Below are 18,189 nucleotides of genomic sequence, written 5' to 3' on the forward strand. Positions count from 1 at the left end.
TAGGGATGTCACAATAACAGAATTTTGAGCTCAATACCAATACCAGCTTTTTTTTTTGATACTCAATACCAATTCGATACTTAAAGTTTTGGGGGGGGAAAACGCTTAAAAATACAAATATAATTCCCCCCAGACTATTTTTTACACTGTTAGGCTATGTTCACACAATGTAAGTTTCGTGGGAATCACGCCCATTGTCACGCCTAGTATACACTCCGCCAGGATCCCTCGCGGCACCGTAGAATACTGACATGTCAGTTTTCTGCGGCCGCAATTCAGTGAATAGCGGCCACAGAAAACCCTGTCAGTGCACAATATGGAGCAAGCTACTCCGGCCACACGCTACATACTGTGCTTTGGGGAGTTCTGATGCAGGCTCACATGAATGCACCTGCAGCAGAACTCAGGGGAACTAAAGATCATCCAGCCAGGATAATCTTTTCAGAGACCGGCCGTTCCGTGATCCGGCCAGATCACGTAATGGACGGTCTCTTACATAGTATGAACATAGCCTTAACCATATAATCTGACATTTTATCGATATTCTTAAGGTCCATTCATTACAGTGATACAATTTATGGACCTTTTATTTTATTTTACTACCAGAAAAAAAACTTTAAAATAAAACCCCACTTACACTTTTTTATCTTTCAGCCTGTTGGGCATTTAAAGGACAACTCCGGCCAAAAGTATTTTTTAATATGTTATTACTTATGGAAAGTTAGACAAATTCCTAATGTACATTAACCCCTCCAAGACTAATGGTACACGAAACGATAATTGGCCCGATTGTACGATTAACGATGTCGGAGTAACAATTTTTTTTCATAACGATCAGCGTTTATACGGTACGATATATCGTACGGAAAATATAAATTACTAACCGGTAATTTCTTTTCTTTGAGCCCATGACGGCACCCCTGGAGAGGTCCACCCCCTGCTCCCATAGGACAGGAAACAGGATACAGGAAATCCCTGGATCTTTTAAAAGAGTAAACTCCCCTCCTCTCGTCAGTCTTTAGCAAGGACCTAGGAGCGAAGCTCACAAGACACACAAACACAAAAAAAAAAATATATATATATATACGTTTTTTTTTTTTGTTTTTTGTTTTTTTTTTGTGTGTTTTTTGTAAAAAAATTTTTTTTTTTTTTTTTTTTTTAGTATATACAGCTATATACACATATATATATACATACATACATATACATACACCCACTCATACAAGGGCGGGATTTAGGCGGGGTGCCGTCATGGGCTCAAAGAAAAGAAATTACCGGTTAGTAATTTATATTTTCTCTCTTCGCCCGATGACGGCACCCCTGGAGAATAGAATAGGGATATACCCGCCTAGGGGGGGACTACAGCATGTAATACCCTACGACCAAAGGTCAAATCTTCAGTAGAAGATAGTTGTAACCTGTAGTGTCTGTAGAATGTATGTGGGGTGCTCCATGTAGCTGCTCTGCATATCTGGTCAATGGAAACTGATGCCCTTTCTGCCCATGAGGTTGCTACTGCTCTAGTTGAATGAGCACCGAATCCGACTGGTGTATCAATGTTCTTGGCTTTATAACATTCTCCAATTGCCTGCTTGACCCATCTGGCTATTGTCTGTGTAGAGGCAGTCTTACCCTTAGTTTTTCCTTGAAAAGATATCAGTAAGTTATTACTCAAGCGCCATTCCTTTGTGACCTGTAGATAGTGTAGGATCGCTCTTCTAACATCAAGAGAATGGAAAGATGCTTCACGCTCATTAGTTGGTGTGTTGCAAAATGAAGGTAACACTACCTCTTGTGACCTGTGGAAGTCAGTAACAACTTTCGGTAGAAAGGCAGGGTCAGGAGAAAGAACAATTCTATCGTCTCTAATGGTCATGTAAGGGGCCTGTATAGAAAAAGCCCTAATCTCACTAACCCTCCGTGCTGACGTAATGGCTAATAGGAAGGCCAACTTGTATGATAGGAACTTAATATGACATTCAGTTATGGGTTCAAAGGGGTTAGTGGTAAGACCATTTAGAACTAAATTAAGGTCCCAGGGAGGAATCCTTGATTTAATAGTGGGACATAGTCTACTGGCTGCTTTAACAAATCTCTTGATCCATGGATGATCTGCCAGTTTACAGTCATAGAGGGCACTGAGGGCAGAGATCTGGACCTTAATGGTGCTGGGTCTAAGGTTCTTATTTAGACCCTCCTGAAGGAATTGTAGAATTAAAGGAACGTCCGGAGCAGCCAGTACATTAATCGGTTTATTTATAAATCTGCAAAATGCTTTCCAAGTACGCAGGTAAATGATAGAAGTAACCCTCTTTCTGCTGGCAAGTAGAGTGGTGATGACTTCCGATGAAAGGCCTCTATCTATCAACAATTGCCTTTCAAGTGCCATGCAGTCATGTGGAGATTCTGAACTAGTGGATGAAAGACTGGGCCCTGGCTGAGGAGATCTGGCCTGTCCGGTAGAATCCAGGGGTCCGTCAGAGACATCTTCCTGAGCCAAGAAAACCAGACCCTTCTTGGCCAAAAGGGAGCTATTAGTATAACGTGTGCCCTGTCTTGTCTGATCTTTCTGATAACTCTTGGAATCAGTCTGATAGGAGGGAAGGCATAAAGTAGGCCCTTGTTCCAGGGTTGCGCTAGAGCATCCAGGGCCATGGGTCTGTCGGCAGGGCAGAGGGAGAAGAACCTGTGGGTCTTTCTGTTCGTGCGTGAGGCAAAGAGGTCTATCTCTGGAGTTCCCCACAGACTGCAGATTTGGAGAAAGACTTCCTGCGAGAGTTCCCACTCTCCCTGATTTAGTGAGTGTCTGCTGAGAAAGTCTGCTTTGACATTGTCCACCCCCTTCAAATGGAGAGCCGAAAGGGACAGACAATGTGATTCTACTAGTCTGAAGAGAAAATGGGCTAACCTCATGAGCTGTGGCGATCTCGTGCCTCCCTGATGGTTGATGTATGCCACTGCTGAACTGTTGTCTGTTAAGATTCTGACATTTCTGTTCTCTATTAATGGAAGAGCCTGGGATAAGGAGAAGAATATTGCTCTCAACTCTCTCACGTTCTGAGGGTCTCTGGCTTCCTCTGGAGTCCACTGGCCCTGGAAGACCTGAGAATCCGAATGAGCTCCCCATCCCCGAGGACTGGCGTCCGTGGTGATGGTTATGACGTCCTCCAGATTCCAAGGGAGCCCTCTGGTGAGATGATCTCTTTCTTTCCACCAAGAAAGAGACCTGAGGGTCTGTGGAGATAGAAGAAAGGAAGAATCAAGAGAATCTGTCGCACCATCCCATTCACCAAGAATTTGAGACTGAAACACCCTGGAGTGATATTGTGCCCAGGGGACCGCAGGAATGCAAGAAGAGAATAGACCCAATAGTGACATAGCCTTTCTGAAGGTAGTCAGAGGAGTGTCTAAAAATTCCTGAGTTCTCTTACAGATGTTAGAAATTTTATTTTCTGGTAAGAATGACTTTCTGGATCTGGAGTCTAAACAGATTCCCAGAAACTGGCAGTGTTGAGAGGGGATCTTGTTAGATTTTTCGGCATTGATCTCCCAACCTAAGTTAGAGAGGATGTCCTCCACTATCTTAATCTGGGCCTGAAGGGAGCTAGACGAGTCACCTATCAGTAAGAAATCGTCTAGATATGGGACAATGATAATGTCATGTTCTCTTATGTGGGCCATTACCTCTGACATTACTTTGGTAAACACTCTAGGTGCCTGTGAGATACCAAACGGTAAAGCCTGGTATTGAAAATGACCAATAGAATCCTGAAGTTTTACTGCCACTCTCAAAAACCTTTGATGGTCTGGGTGAATGGGAATATGGTAGTAAGCATCCTTTAAATCTAGGGTGGCCATGTAACAATCCTGGGTGAGATTTAGGATGGCTGAAGAAACTGATTCCATCTTAAACCTCTCATAGGTCAATACCTTGTTGAGAGGTTTAAGATTGATAATGGTTCTGAAAGAACCATTGGGCTTCCTTACCAGAAATAAAGTGGAGTAAAACCCTCTACCATACTCTGCCTCTGGGACTGGAATCAGGACTCTCTTATCCAGTAAGGACTGTACTTCTAGTGAGAGAGCTACATGTTTCTCAGGATCTGATGACAAATCTGTAACCACAAATTTTTCCCCTGGGGAGGACAAGAAGGAAATCTTCAATCCATGTTTTATTATATCTAGAACAAACGTGCTATTGGAAATACCACACCATTGTGAGAAAAAACATGAAAGGCGACCTCCCACAGGGACCTGGCGTCATTGTGTAGGTTTTTTGGAACTATCTGTGTTCTTGAATAGGAACCCTTTAGATTTTTTCGTGGGTCTCCACTCTTTCTTATTAGTATTAGGAGCCCTTTGTGTGTTCCTACCTTTTCCCTTGAAGGGGCGATTAGCCTGCTGAGGAATCAAAGGAAACCCCTTCTTTTTGTCTGAGGCCTTCTCAAGGATATTGTCCAGAGCTGGACCAAAAAGCAGGTTGCCTTCACATGGGACACCACATAGCTTGGATCTAGATGTGACGTCTCCTTTCCACTCCTTAAGCCACAGGGATCTGCGAGCAGAATTCGATACTGCGGCCGAACGAGCGGAAAGTTTAAGTGCGTCAGCTGACGCTTCAGACACAAATGACATAGCTTTCTCAAGGGTATCAAAGGGTTTAAGGAGTTCCTCCGCTGGTGTACCCTTGCTAATCATCTCTTTTAGCTCTGATAACCATACTTCTAAAGCTCTAGAGACTGAAGTAGCGGCCACCAAAGGCTTAAATAGAGCTGTGGATGCCTCCCAGTCCTTTTTTAAATAAACCTCCGCCCGTTTGTCCATAGGGTCTTTTAAGGAGGCACAGTCCTCAAACGGAAGAGCATTCTGCTTGAAAATCTTTGCCACCGGAGGATCTATTTTGGGAGCCACACCCCAAGTACTAGACTCTTCTTGGTCAAACGGGTACTTCCTTTTGAACTGTAAATCAAACAACAGAAAAAAAGGGGGGGGTTGTCTAATAATCATGAGTTCCTACTATATTCAGGACAGAAATAGGTGTATACCTATATCCCTATATATATATATATATGAAAAAAACACTCACGGCAGCAGGGATAAAGAATTTTCTATCCGGGTTAGACCATTCATGTTTGATTAAGGTCTTGATATTCTGATGGATAGGGAACACCAAGCGTTTTTTAGGCGCTAAAGCTCCAAACATTCGGTCCTGTATAGTCTGGGATTCCTGATCTTCCAATACTCTATTCATACAACTACCACAGAGAAGTTTATTGTATGAGCTACTAAGACGTTTTCTACAAGTTGGGCATTCCTTGCTTTTAGCTCTGCTTTTACCGGATGACCCTTCCTAAATAAATGAGACAAATAAACAATAGAAATCATAAGAAAAAATAAGCCTGTTTGGGGAAAAACTCCCCTCTTACCCACTCCATACCGATAAAGCCTGTGTTGAAGGTGAAGTGGTTTCAATAGTTTCAGCGCTTTCCGCCTCCATAACGATAATAGAAGTTTTAGGAGGTTAGATATCCGACTGCAGAAAGCTACAGTGAAGCGGTATTACAGCACCGGGCAGCTACTCACTTGAAAGGAGCAGCTGTAGTACTGGATGTACTGCCCCGGCGTCTTCTTCGGCACCCTTTTTAAATTTGGCGCCGAATCCCTTGTGACCGGCTGGTCCCGCCCCCTATGCCGCGCGCTGATACGGCGTCACCCTCCCGGCGCTCTCCCCGAGCAGGCCTAAGCCCCGGAAGTTGCCGAACACGGCCGGCAGAGCAACCCCCTCCCCAGTGCTTCCGGTTACCCATGCCACAGCGCGCGCGAGCGCAGCGCTGCAGACCGGAGCACCAGCCGCACCGAGGAGAGTCAGGGGAGCCCCGGGGACCCGTATTCCGGAGGTGTCGGGGGGGGAGCCAGACTAGGAGGCTGCTCCACCAGCGGAGTCTGATGCCGCCGGGACGCCGGTAAGGTATACCACGGCCACCCCAGTCACCTCTCTTTTTCCAGGGTTGGGAAGGAGAGAGACCCCTTCCAGCTCCTGCTCCCGTAGGGACAGGAAACAGAAACTGACGAGAGGAGGGGAGTTTACTCTTTTAAAAGATCCAGGGATTTCCTGTATCCTGTTTCCTGTCCTATGGGAGCAGGGGGTGGACCTCTCCAGGGGTGCCGTCATCGGGCGAAGAGAGAAAATTCGTTTTGCGATCGTTTTGCGAACGCTTAAGCCTATCTCACACATTGGTTAAATCGGCGAACGACTGTTCACACGGAACGATTTGCGAATTTTTTGCGAACGACGATTTGATAACATGTTGAAGGATCAAAATGAGCGATGTATCGTTCGTCGTTTGATCGTTCGCTGCGTCTACACGTACGATTATCGTCCGAATTCCATCGTTATCTCGCAAATTCGCACGATAATCGTTATGTGTAAATGCACCTTAAGCCAATTTGGGCATTAATGACCGAGCTCATTTCTCAAAATCTGACCTGTCTCACTTTATGCGCTTAAAGCTCAGTGATGCTTTAACGTATGCTAGAGATTCTGAGATTGTTTTTTCGTCACATATGGCACTTTAAATAAGTGGCAAAATTTGGTCACTACTTTGTGTGTTTTTTGTGAAAAACATCAAAATATGAAAAATTAAAAAAAATTTGCTTTTTATGAACTTTGATTGATTGATTGATTCTCTGCTTCTAAAAAAAGAAAGTCGTATCACATAAATTAGTTACTAAGTCACATTACCGATATGTCCTCTTTATTCTGGCTCAGTGGTCACGGGCAAGGCGCGGTGGTTACGTGCAATCTGTCGTGATTACGGACAACCTGGGGTGGTTACGGGCAACCTGCGGTGGTTACGGATAATCTGGGGGGGGGGGGGGGGGGGTGTTTAAGGGTAATTTGGGAGTAAACTGCAATTACTATAATAAAAAGTGTGTGTTTTATTTTTTTGTATGTTTGTCACTTTTTGTACTTTATACATTCATTTTCACTGTATTACTTTCTATCACAGTAATCATAGTTCAGTGACAGAGACCAAATTGGTCTCCGTCACTTTAAATTTTCAGAGTTGGCTGGTTGTGGAGCGCATGCGCACTTCATAACCAGCCAGGACGTCAGGAAGGAGCTCCCAGGATCAGGTGAGTATATGGGGAAGGGGGGGTGACTGGGGAAGGGGGGGGTGACTGGGGGGACAGGACACTTTACTTTTTATCCCCTGTCACCAATCATTTATGGTGACAGGGGATAAAAAGTGCCAGCGGCACATGGCACAAGCGATCAGCGGTATATAGTATATACCGCTGATCGCTTGTACGGGGACCCCACAGGGGGGTCCCCGATCACGGCCCCATGCTCTCCGCTACCTCCGGTGGTGGAGAGCATGGGTGTTTATTCATTTTTAATACGAGATCACTGTGAACAGATATACTCTGTTCACAGTGATGGCGGCGGCCATCTTGGATCTGATGGCCACCGCAGGGAGGGGGGGGTTAGTGATCGGGGCACTAGGGGGGCTGATCTGGGGTCTGATTTTACTTATTTCATCTCCCCCCACCGTGGATTCACGGTGGGGGGAGATGAAATGCAGCGGCAGCAGCGGCCCATTAGTGACCGCCGTATCGGCGGTCACTAAGGGGGTTAATGGGGGTCAGCTGCGGGATCGCAGCTGATTCTCATTATCTCCGATGCTGTATTCAGATGAGAGCGGGATCGCTATCTCTGCAGCAATCCCGCTCTCATCATAAAGCCCCCTGAAGTCAGGAACGTATATATACATTCCTACTGTACAGGGGGGATTGCAATAGGAACGTATATATACACATGTTACTGACGTGAAGGGGTTAATTATGGGAAATCCACATATAGGGCTATTTCCCTTAATTTAGTAGATCATGGAATCTTCAAATTCTCTCAAAATTTGTTACGTCACAAATCAGGGTGTAATTCCTATGGAGTGTCCAGCAGGGGGCGCAGTATATGTAAAAGCCTATGGACAGCATTGAAGTCTATGGGAGATGTAATGTAAGCTACACTTTATTGACAAACTATGTGTATGGAATAAATGGAAGGCACCGAACAGGGAGGGAGAGAGGTAGGTGCATCTATATACCTCCTCCCTCCCTCCCTCCCTGCTTGGTGCAGTGGGACAGAACGACACTGCTACTCCTCCCATCATCTGCTCATAATATGACCATATGATGGGAGGAGTAGTACTAGGGTGATCCGCAGCACCAAGCCCCCGACGCTGCTGGTCACCTCCCCACATCTGGCCCCCGGCCTCCCCCACCGCCGCTGGTAAACTCCACTCATCTGGCTCCCAGCAGCAAGACCCCCAACCTCCCCCACCGCCGCCTGTTACCTCCCCGCATCTGGCCCACAGCAGCAAGCCCCCCGGCCTCCTCTGCCGCCACTGCCGGTAAAATCCGCGCATCTGGCCCACAACAGCAAGCCCCCCGGCCTCCGCCGACGCTGCACGTCCTACTCACTTCCCTGCCATGCCGGTCCGAACTGTCAGCTCCCCGCCGCTGGGGGCTGCTGCTGGGGGCCAGATGCGGGGAGGTTACCGGCGGCGGCTTGGTGCTGCAGATCACCCTAGTACTACTACTCCATTCATATGCTCATACTAGGAGCAGATGATGGGAGGAGTAGCAGTGTCGTTCTGTCCCACTGCACCAAGCAGGGAGGGAGGGAGGAGGTATATAGATGCACCTACCTCTCTCCCTCCCTGTTAGGTGCCTTCCATTTATTCCATACACATAGTTTGTCAATAAAGTGAAGTTTACATTACATCTCCTATAGACTTCAATACAGTCCATAGGCTTCTACATATACTGTGCCCCCTGCTGGTCACTCCATAGAAATTACACCCTGTTTTGTGACGTAACGAATTTTGAGAGAATTTAAAGATTCCATGATCTACTAAATTAAGGGAAATAGCCCTATATGTGCACTTCCCATAATTAATGTACATTAGGAATTACTTTCCATAAGTAATAACATATTAAAGAGGATGTACCACCAGGTACATCCTCTTTAAGCTAAACCCACAGATCAAACGGCGCTGTTACAGGGAAGCCGGTGCCGCGGTCCGTTTTTCGGACCGCGGCCCGGTTCCCATGCATGGTGCCGTTCTATGCACCGGAACCGGCCGGTGTTCAAGCACTGGAGCTAGGCCAGGCCGCCCCCAGTGGGAGGAAATTCCCTCCCCTGTATGACGCGGCTCCGTTAGAATGAATGGAGCCGCGTCATACAGGGGAGGGAATTCCCTGCCATTGGGGGCGGCCTGGCTGGCCTCCAGTGCTTCAGCACTGGACGTTCGATCCGTGGGTTTAGCTTAAAGAGGACAGGAAACCATAACCAACAAGTCAGGAGGTACAGACCGGAGCTCCTACATCTGGCACAAACCTATATAAAGCCTGCCTCATACTCCCGATATAGTTACTCTCACTAGCTGCATTCTCTTTTCATGGCTTGCCAGGAACCGCCTCATTTTGAAGAAGGAGAGGAGAGGGAGGAGGGGGGGGCGAGAGGAGAGGGAGGAGGGGGACATCACTGAATAAAATTGCCTAAAATTTTATTTCCTAATTTTTGTAAGCACTTTGTCACCCTATGAATATAATAACATAACATCGGCTGATTATTGGCCCATTTTAACATGGGCAGCTAAACGAGAATTTCTATAAAAGATAAATAATAATAGTTGATTAACATATAAGTGCTAGTTACATCTCTGAAGAACTTGTAGTTAATCTGATAAGTAACTAAGTAAAGTTTGTCTGCAGTTAAACCAGTACATAAACCACTCAGCATGTGATCTCTCCCTCCACCCTCTCTGTAACAGAGAAGGAGAACGGTCATCAACAGCCCCCAGCACCTGCAATGAAGCAGGACTGAGAGCTCACTTCACGCTCAGGAGAGATCACTACAGCTCCTCCTCATGGTTGATGAGCTTGGACACTTTCACTCACATTTCCACAATAAAATACTATAGAAATGATCCTTGAAAGTATAGTCCTAACCTGCCACCAGCTCTAGTAACACTCCAGGTGATAGGACCCTGTGTGTAACATTAGGGAGATACTCACACACAATAACAAACACAAACTGGTCTCTTCTCCTAATTACCATGTGAGTTCAGACAACCAGTGAGAGACAAGCTTATCTCTGCTGCCCCGCCCCCTCCCTGGCACATGGAGAGTGTGATGTGATCAGTGAAACACGTCTGTGCTGCTGCCCCCCCCCCCCCCACTCACATTTCCTGTCTCCTGCCCCGACATACATAGGAAACACAGCATGGTATACAGGAAACCATAACCAACAAGTCAGGAGGTACAGACCGGAGCTCCTACATCTGGCACAAACCTATATAAAGCCTGCCTCATACTCCTGATATAGTTACTCTCACTAGCTGCATTCTCTTTTATTGTCCATACAGCGAAAAAATTATAAGAAATGTCTCCAATGCGAGAGAGAAAAAGGGAGAGGAGGAGAGGGAGGAGGAGGGGGGGAGAGGAGAGGGAGGAGGAGGGGGGGAGAGGAGAGGGAGGAGGGAGAGGCGAGGGAGGAGGGGGGGGAGAGAGGCGAGGGAGGAGGGGGGGAGAGAGGCGAGGGAGGAGGGGGGGGAGAGAGGCAAGGGAGGAGGGGGGGGGAGAGAGGCGAGGGAGGAGGGGGGGAGAGGAGAGGGAGGAGGAGGGGGGGAGAGGGGAGGGAGTGGAGGGGGGGAGGGGAGAGGGAGAGGAGGGGGGGAGTGGGGAGGGAGAGGGGGGGGGGAGTGGAGAGGGAGAGGAGGGGGGGAGTGGAGAGGGAGAGGAGGGGGGGAGTGGAGAGGGAGAGGAGGGGGGAGTGGAGAGGGAGAGGAGGGGGGGGGAGAGGAGAGGAGAGGGAGGAGGGGAGAGGGAGGAGGGGAGGGGGAGGCGCGGGGGGAGGGGAGAGGGGGGGGGGGGGGAGAGGAGAGGAGAGGGAGGGGGGGAGAGGAGAGGAGAGGGAGGCGGGGGGGGGGGAGAGGGAGGAGGGGGGGGGGCCGGAGGAGAGGGAGGGCGAGGGGGGGGGGAGGGGGGGGGGGCGAGAGGAGAGGGAGGGCGAGAGGAGAGGGAGAAGCGAGAGGAGAGGGAGGAGAGAGAGGAGAGGGAGGAGAGAGAGGAGAGGGAGAAGAGAGGAGAGGGAGGAGGGGGGGGGGGACATCACTGAATAAAATTGCCTAAAATTTTTATTTCCTAATTTTTGTAAGCACTTTGTCACCCTATGAATATAATAACATAACATCGGCTGATTATTGGCCCATTTTAACATGGGCAGCTAAACGAGAATTTCTATAAAAGATAAATAATAATAGTTGATTAACATTTAAGTGCTAGTTACATCTCTGAAGAACTTGTAGTTAATCTGATAAGTAACTAAGTAAAGTTTTTCTGCTGTTATACCAGTATATAAACCACTCAGCTTGTGATCTCTCCCTCCACCCTCTCTGTAACAGAGAAGGAGAACGGTCATCAACAGCCCCCAGCACCTGCAATGAAGCAGGACTGAGAGCTCACTTCGCGCTCAGGAGAGATCACTACAGCTCCTCCTCATGGTTGATGAGCTTGGACACTTTCACTCACATTTCCACAATAAAATACTATAGAAATGATCCTTGAAAGTATAGTCCTAACCTGCCACCAGCTCTAGTAACACTCCAGGTGATAGGACCCTGTGTGTAACATTAGGGAGATACCCACACACCCTAACAAGTATAGAACCCTGTACACAGTGATACTTTAGAAATAGACGGAGCCATAACCACAATGAAAACAGAAGCTTTTATACTTCCACGAGGTAAGAATAAGAGTTGAAAAAGCTAATGCCCAGAATGCAAACTGTTCTCTTCTCCTAATTACAATGTGAGTTCAGGCAACCAGTGAGAGACAAGCTTATCTCTGCTGCCCCGCCCCCTCCCTGGCACATGGAGAGTGTGATGTGATCAGTGAAACACGTCTGTGCTGCCACCCCCACTCACATTTCCTGTCTCCTGGCTCTATATACATAGTAAACACAGCATGGTATACAGGAAACCATAACCAACAAGTCAGGAGGGACAGACCGGAGCTCCTACATCTAGTACAAACCTATATAAAGCCTGCCTCATACTCCTGATATAGTTACTCTCATTAGCTGCATTCTGCAGATTCTCTCTTTCAGTGTCTATAACACAAGAAACATTTCTTCAATGCTGAAAATTATCAGAAATTGTCTTTTTAATTTTTTATGCACTTTTTCACGCCATACAGACAAGACGCACAACAATAACAATAGTTTTAATGCATTTCTTAAAGAAAACGAGATAGAGCTCACAGAACTCAAAGTATATATAGAATTTGGAACAGGAAACACAAACCAACCAACAATATAAGTAACAACAACCACCCGGCCCCTAATTCATCCGATTATCCACAGTATCCAAAGCATATAACACGGCGTAATTACAAGATGAGTAGACATAATGACAGATGTACAACTGAAGCCTACAACAATTTACAATTCCAAAAAACACAATCACAACAACAATTCCAAGCCACATTCTGCGTCTGAAAATAGGGTCATTCAAGGTCCTGCTACATTGCCTATTCCACAAACCCAAAGCCCGACACACTCTACTCAATTCAGTACACCTCTAAGGTCAGCACAAAAACCCCTGGAGGATTTCAATGAAATTAGAAAAACCATTGAAAGGATAAAAGAAAAATATCACAAGATTTCCACTTACACTCCAAAGCATAACGAAATTAATAAGGAAATTTGCACACAAAGTAATCATTCCACAATACAGACTACCCCAGGAAGAGGGGAAGAGAATATATCCATTTTCACATTACATGCCAGCCCTGTTAATATACCAACGATGGAATATGAAGACAAAGGAAACATGGTATCCTCCGTCACAGAAGATTCGACAAACAAAGTTGTTGTTGACAATTCCAGAAGTCAACAAATTGCGACTGTGCCGTTCCTCCAATCAGCACTCCTTACGACCATGGCACCATCCAGAGACCAACCCTATGTTCCTGACATAGGATGTGGAGCGCATAATTCCGATCTCCAACAAACTGCCCCTTTTTTAGAGTTGGCCACTCCTATCAAGAGTGTGAAGAGGAAAAATCTAATCACCAACTTTTTCCCTCCAACAAATATGCCGAAAAAAAGAAAAAATTCAGAAGAGGCATAAGAAGTGGACTTAAGAGAAGAGACAAACTAAAACATAACAAATTACAACAGAAAAATAAAAGGAAAACAATGGATACACATACCTCTAATCCTAGTGAACATCTGGGGATAAAAATCTTCAACTTATGCTCATACACACTGAATCAGGATGAGCAATCGTTACTACAAAAAGTGGATCTTCATAAGATTACAAGAAAACTAACCCTTCAACATCATTTCTCCATGCCATCTAATAAAAGCAAAACATATAATCACGATCCCGTAAACCCTGTTATAGGCAAACATCCCACTATACACAACAAATTGTCTTTTTATCCGTTGGAAAGCCAAGGGGCAGCCATCAAAACCTTTCACGAAGCTGTGAACAAGGATTTACAAGAATTTACCCCAAAACCCTGTTTTAAATCTAAAGGTCTGTTAAATAAAAAAGAAAAGCAAGCCTTAAAGACTCTAAAAGACAATCACAACCAGGGGCGTAACTATCACTATAGCAACCATAGCGGCTGCTATGGGGCCCACCACATCAGGGGGGCCCCATTGTCCACTCCTGCAATACACTGGGCCCCTTGAGCTGTCATCATTTGCAGCAACAGGTAGACAGCTTAGGGTCAGTCGGGAAGGAAGGGGGGCCCAATCAAATGTTTGCTATGGGGCCCTGCTATTTCTAGTTACGCCCCTGATCACAACCTAATAATCAGATGTGTGGATAAGGGTGGAGGAATTGTACTTCAAAATTATGAAGACTATCATCTTGAAGCCTTGCGTAATCTAGAAGATAAAAATTACTACACGCTAATGGAAGAGAATCCCTTTTGATTGATACAAACACAAATAGGGGATTTGTTAAAAGAAGCTCTAGAACAAAATATTATCACTAAGGAAGAAAAAAAGATTCCTCAATAAGGAATCCATCGATCCCGTTTTATTATCACTTACCGAAGATCCACAAAAATGTGGAGGCCCCACCTGGGAGACCAATCATCTCAGGAATAAATAGCCCGGCATGTAATATTTCCCACTATCTGGACCTTTTCCTCCAAGAGTACGTAATCTCATTAGATTCGTACCTGAAAAACTCAGATACCTTGATTAATTATCTGAAGGAACATGAAGTGACTACCAATACAGTCCTATTGACTATGGATGTGTCAGCGTTATATACAAATATAGAACACAGCATAGGCATAGAATGCATAGAGTTCTACTTAAGGCAAGACTTACACATACCTAGTGAACAAAGAATATTTCTAATTAAATGTCTGGAACTTATATTGAAGAGGAATTTCTTTGAATATAAGGGGTTAAGCACCCGCCTACGCTAACCTGTTCATAGGACGCTTCGAGGAATTGTTCATCACCAATCATCCTTTATTCTCCCAACATGTGAGACTATATAAAAGGTATATAGATGACCTTTTTTTCATTTGGGAAGGTGACACCACAGCAATCGATGAATTTGTAAAAGATCTCAATACTAACAGTTGGGGTATTAATCTTGTTCCCCACTATTCAAAGGAGAAAAATGAGTTTTTGGATCTGTTAATATACCATGAAAATAATAAATTTCTGACTGCGACCTATTTTAAATCAGTCGATTCCAACAGCTACCTTCCCTTCTAAGGGTATATTCACACGGGCGGGCTCGCAGCGAGATTCTCGCTGCGAGACCGGCAGGTCCTGTCAGTTCCCATAAACTACATACTTGCTGCGGTCTAAACGACCGCAGCGAGTATGTAATTATACCGCCCTTAACCCCTTCTGCTCCCGCCGGCTCCCCCGCTGTAAGCAGCATACATTACCTGTCCTTGCTGCACGGGTCCGGCGTCCTGCTCTCCCGCCCGGCCAATCAGTGGCTGCGGCTGGGCAACACACTAATTGGCCGGACGGGAGAGCAGGACGCCGGACCCGTGCAGCAAGGACAGGTAATGTATGCTGCTTACAGCGGGGGAGCCGGCGGGAGTAGAAGGGGTTAAGCACGGTACAATTACATACTCGCTGCGGTCGTTTAGACCGCAGCAAGTATGTAGTTTATGGGAACTGACAGGACCTGCCCGTGTGAATATACCCTAAAGCAGCCATTCAAAAAGCTGGAAAGTTAACATCCCTTTCGGGCAATTCAGGAGGATACGAAAGAACTGCACAAAAGACAACAAATATAGTGAGCAAGCAAAAATCATTGAAGACCGATTCCTAGCCAAGGGCTACCCCAAGAGACTAATTGAGAATGCAGCAAAGAAGGCGGCTACCCTATCACAGGAGGAATGCCTTACTACAAAAAAGGAAGAAAAGAAAGACACCTGGACTATCGGATTCATCAATGAACTTTATTACCACCTACACTACGGATCAGCAACATCTCAGAAACATCCTGACCAAACATTGGCACATATTACAGTTGGATCCATTATTACAAAAAGTAATTCCAAATAAACCAAGAGTCATATACAGAAGAGCCCAGAGTCTAAAAGGAATACTAGCCCCAAGCCGAATTAGGAAGCATACAGCAACAGTGTGCAATGAATCAAATGTAAAAGGAGTTTATAAATGTAATTCCACTAGATGCCTCTGCTGTGATTCAATTAAAACAGGTATAACCACCTTTTCCAACAAGAAAGATAAAGTGTTCAACATTAAACAAAAAATGACCTGCACTTCAAAATTTTGTCATTTATATAATAGAGTGTACATGTAATTTACAATACGTGGGAAGAACCACGCAACCTCTACATCTTAGGCTAAATAACCATAGAGCCAACATCAAAAGAGGGTTCCTAAAACATAGTGTTTCGCTGCATTTTTTATGGATACATTACAGCCCAATGGGCTGAACAAGGCAACAGAAGTAATAACCTAATGACATCTCCAATCCCCTCCTCCTCCACGTGAATTGATAAATTAACACTCACTAAAACGCATCTATATAACCAATAGGAACTATCTAACTCGAATAAAAAATTGATTCAAATGAGTGCTTCATCCCCCTGACGGGATTTGAACTTGAGTTTTCTCGTTGGCCAAATGATGCACTTGCTACTAGACCAGCATCTCTTTGGGAATATATAGCTTTGACACTCTTTCACATATAGGCGAACCCAGCCCTAGAGTAACACATTCATTCCGGTCCTCTCCGACCCCCATACAATACAGACATTGAATGCATCACAATCGCATCAGGAGCCGTACAAGTATTCATAGGGGCAAATATTGTAAAGGTTGGCTTTTTAACCATTTATTATTGTTTCTATCATTCCCTAATTCTATTTATACAAATACAGTTGCAATAAAATATTAGTCTGTAGTAGGGCTGGGCGATTAATCGAATTAATTCGATTAATTCACTCAGAAGGTTAGAATCGATTTGATTTTTTGTGAAAATCGTAAATTCGATTTTCACAAAAAATCATTGCGGGCAGAGAAGGGCAGAGAAGCGCGGAGAGTCAGTCGGGCGGGCGGACGGGAGGTGCAGGTGCCGGGCGGGAGATGGAGGGCGGGCAGCACTGCGTGGAGGTGCCGGCCGGGCATGAGGTGCAGGTTACGGCCGGCGGGAAGTGAGGGGGCGGCGCTGCGTGGAGGTGCCGGGCGGGCGGGAAGTGGGGCGAGGTGCAGGTCGGTCGGCAGTCCCCCAGAGCCGCGACCGACCTTCCCCAGCTGTACACATAGCGTTCCGTTCCCCTACCGGCCACACATGCAGGTCCCGGTCTCTGCAGGAGGCTGCAGTGGTGATAGCGTCGCTGCCATTACTGGAGCTGTACAGCAGGATCTTCACCCCTGATCCCGCTGTACAGCTCCAGTAATAGCAGCGACGCTATCACCACTACAGTCCCTGCAGCCTCCTGCAGAGACCGGGACCTGCATGTGTGGCCGGGGTGAGGGGAGGAGGGCTATGTGTACTCCTTTCCCAATCATTCCCAGCTGCCCCAGCCCCCCTCCATCTCCCCCAGTCGCCCTCCATCTCCCCCAGTCGCCCTCCATCACCCCCAGTCCCCCTCCATCTCCCCCAGTCGCCCTCCATCACCCCCAGTCGCCCTCCATCACCCCCAGTCCCCCTTCAGTCACCCCCAGTCGCCCTCCATCTCCCCCAGTCGCCCTCCATCTCCCCCAGTCGCCCTCCATCACCCCCAGTCCCCCTTCAGTCACCCCCAGTCGCCCTCCATCACCCCCAGTCCCCCTTCAGTCACCCCCAGTCGCCCTCCATCACCCCCACTCCTCCTTCAGTCACCTCCAGTCGCCCTCCATCACCCCCACTCCTCCTTCAGTCACCCCCAGTCGCCCTCCATCACCCCCACTCCTCCTTCAGTCACCCCCAGTCGCCCTCCATCACCCCCACTCCTCCTTCAGTCACCCCCAGTCGCCCTCCATCACCCCCACTCCTCCTTCAGTCACCCCCAGTCGCCCTCCATCACCCCCACTCCTCCTTCAGTCACCCCCAGTCGCCCTCCATCACCCCCACTCCTCCTTCAGTCACCCCCAGTCGCCCTCCGTCACCCCCACTCCTCCTTCAGTAACCCCCAGTCCCCCTCCGTCACCCCCACTCCTCCTTCAGTAACCCCCAGTCGCCCTCCGTCACCCCCAGTCGCCCTCCGTCACCCCCAGTCGCCCTCCGTCACCCCCAGTCGCCCTCCGTCACCCCCTAGCTGCCCATCTATACCTGTACTACTACACCCCTCATCTATACCTGTACTACTACTACACCCCTCATCTATACCTGTACTACCACACCCCTCATCTATACCTGTACTACTACCACACCCCTCATCTATACCTGTACTACTACTACACCCCTCATCTGTACCTGTACTACTACTACACCCCTCATCTGTACCTGTACTACTACACCCCTCATCTTTACCTGTACTACTACTACACCCCTCATCTATACCTGTACTACTACTACACCCCTCATCTGTACCTGTACTACTACTACTACACTCCTCATCTATACCTGTACTACTACTACTACATCCCTCATCTGTACCTGTACTACTACACCC

General features: G+C 46.9%; 2 protein-coding genes and 2 non-coding genes across 4 annotated transcripts in view; all 4 read right to left on the reverse strand.

Annotated features, from left to right (window-relative positions):
• TEX14 (testis expressed 14, intercellular bridge forming factor) overlaps nt 1-18,189 on the reverse strand; it is a 64,069-nt gene that overhangs the window by 37,208 nt on the left and 8,672 nt on the right. The gene's annotated exons all lie outside the window — the stretch shown is intronic.
• LOC138793805 (lamina-associated polypeptide 2, isoforms alpha/zeta-like) lies at nt 4,253-5,214 on the reverse strand. The gene is made up of 2 exons (XM_069972500.1): nt 5,087-5,214; nt 4,253-4,959 (listed from the first exon to the last, which is right to left on the reverse strand). Exons 1-2 carry the CDS (start codon nt 5,201-5,203, stop codon nt 4,261-4,263), a joined length of 816 nt encoding a protein of 271 aa, XP_069828601.1. The 5' UTR covers nt 5,204-5,214; the 3' UTR covers nt 4,253-4,260.
• Nucleotides 9,797-10,014, reverse strand: LOC138794227 (small nucleolar RNA U3). The gene has a single exon (XR_011363383.1). It is a non-coding gene; the product is annotated as a small nucleolar RNA U3 (small nucleolar RNA).
• LOC138794229 (small nucleolar RNA U3) lies at nt 11,429-11,646 on the reverse strand. The gene has a single exon (XR_011363385.1). It is a non-coding gene; the product is annotated as a small nucleolar RNA U3 (small nucleolar RNA).

The sequence above is a fragment of the Dendropsophus ebraccatus genome, chromosome 5, assembly GCF_027789765.1.
Source record: "Dendropsophus ebraccatus isolate aDenEbr1 chromosome 5, aDenEbr1.pat, whole genome shotgun sequence".
Taxonomy (NCBI): Eukaryota; Metazoa; Chordata; class Amphibia; order Anura; family Hylidae; genus Dendropsophus; species Dendropsophus ebraccatus.

What these genes read in the sequence shown, in the direction of transcription:
- LOC138793805 (XM_069972500.1), bottom strand. Translation starts at nt 5,203, where the DNA reads ATGTTTGGAGCTTTAGCGCCTAAAAAACGCTTGGTGTTCCCTATCCAT. An exon ending in AATTCTTTATCCCTGCTGCC is followed by an intron (nt 4,960 to 5,086) that starts GTGAGTGTTTTT and finishes TTTGATTTACAG; the next exon opens with TTCAAAAGGAAGTACCCGTT.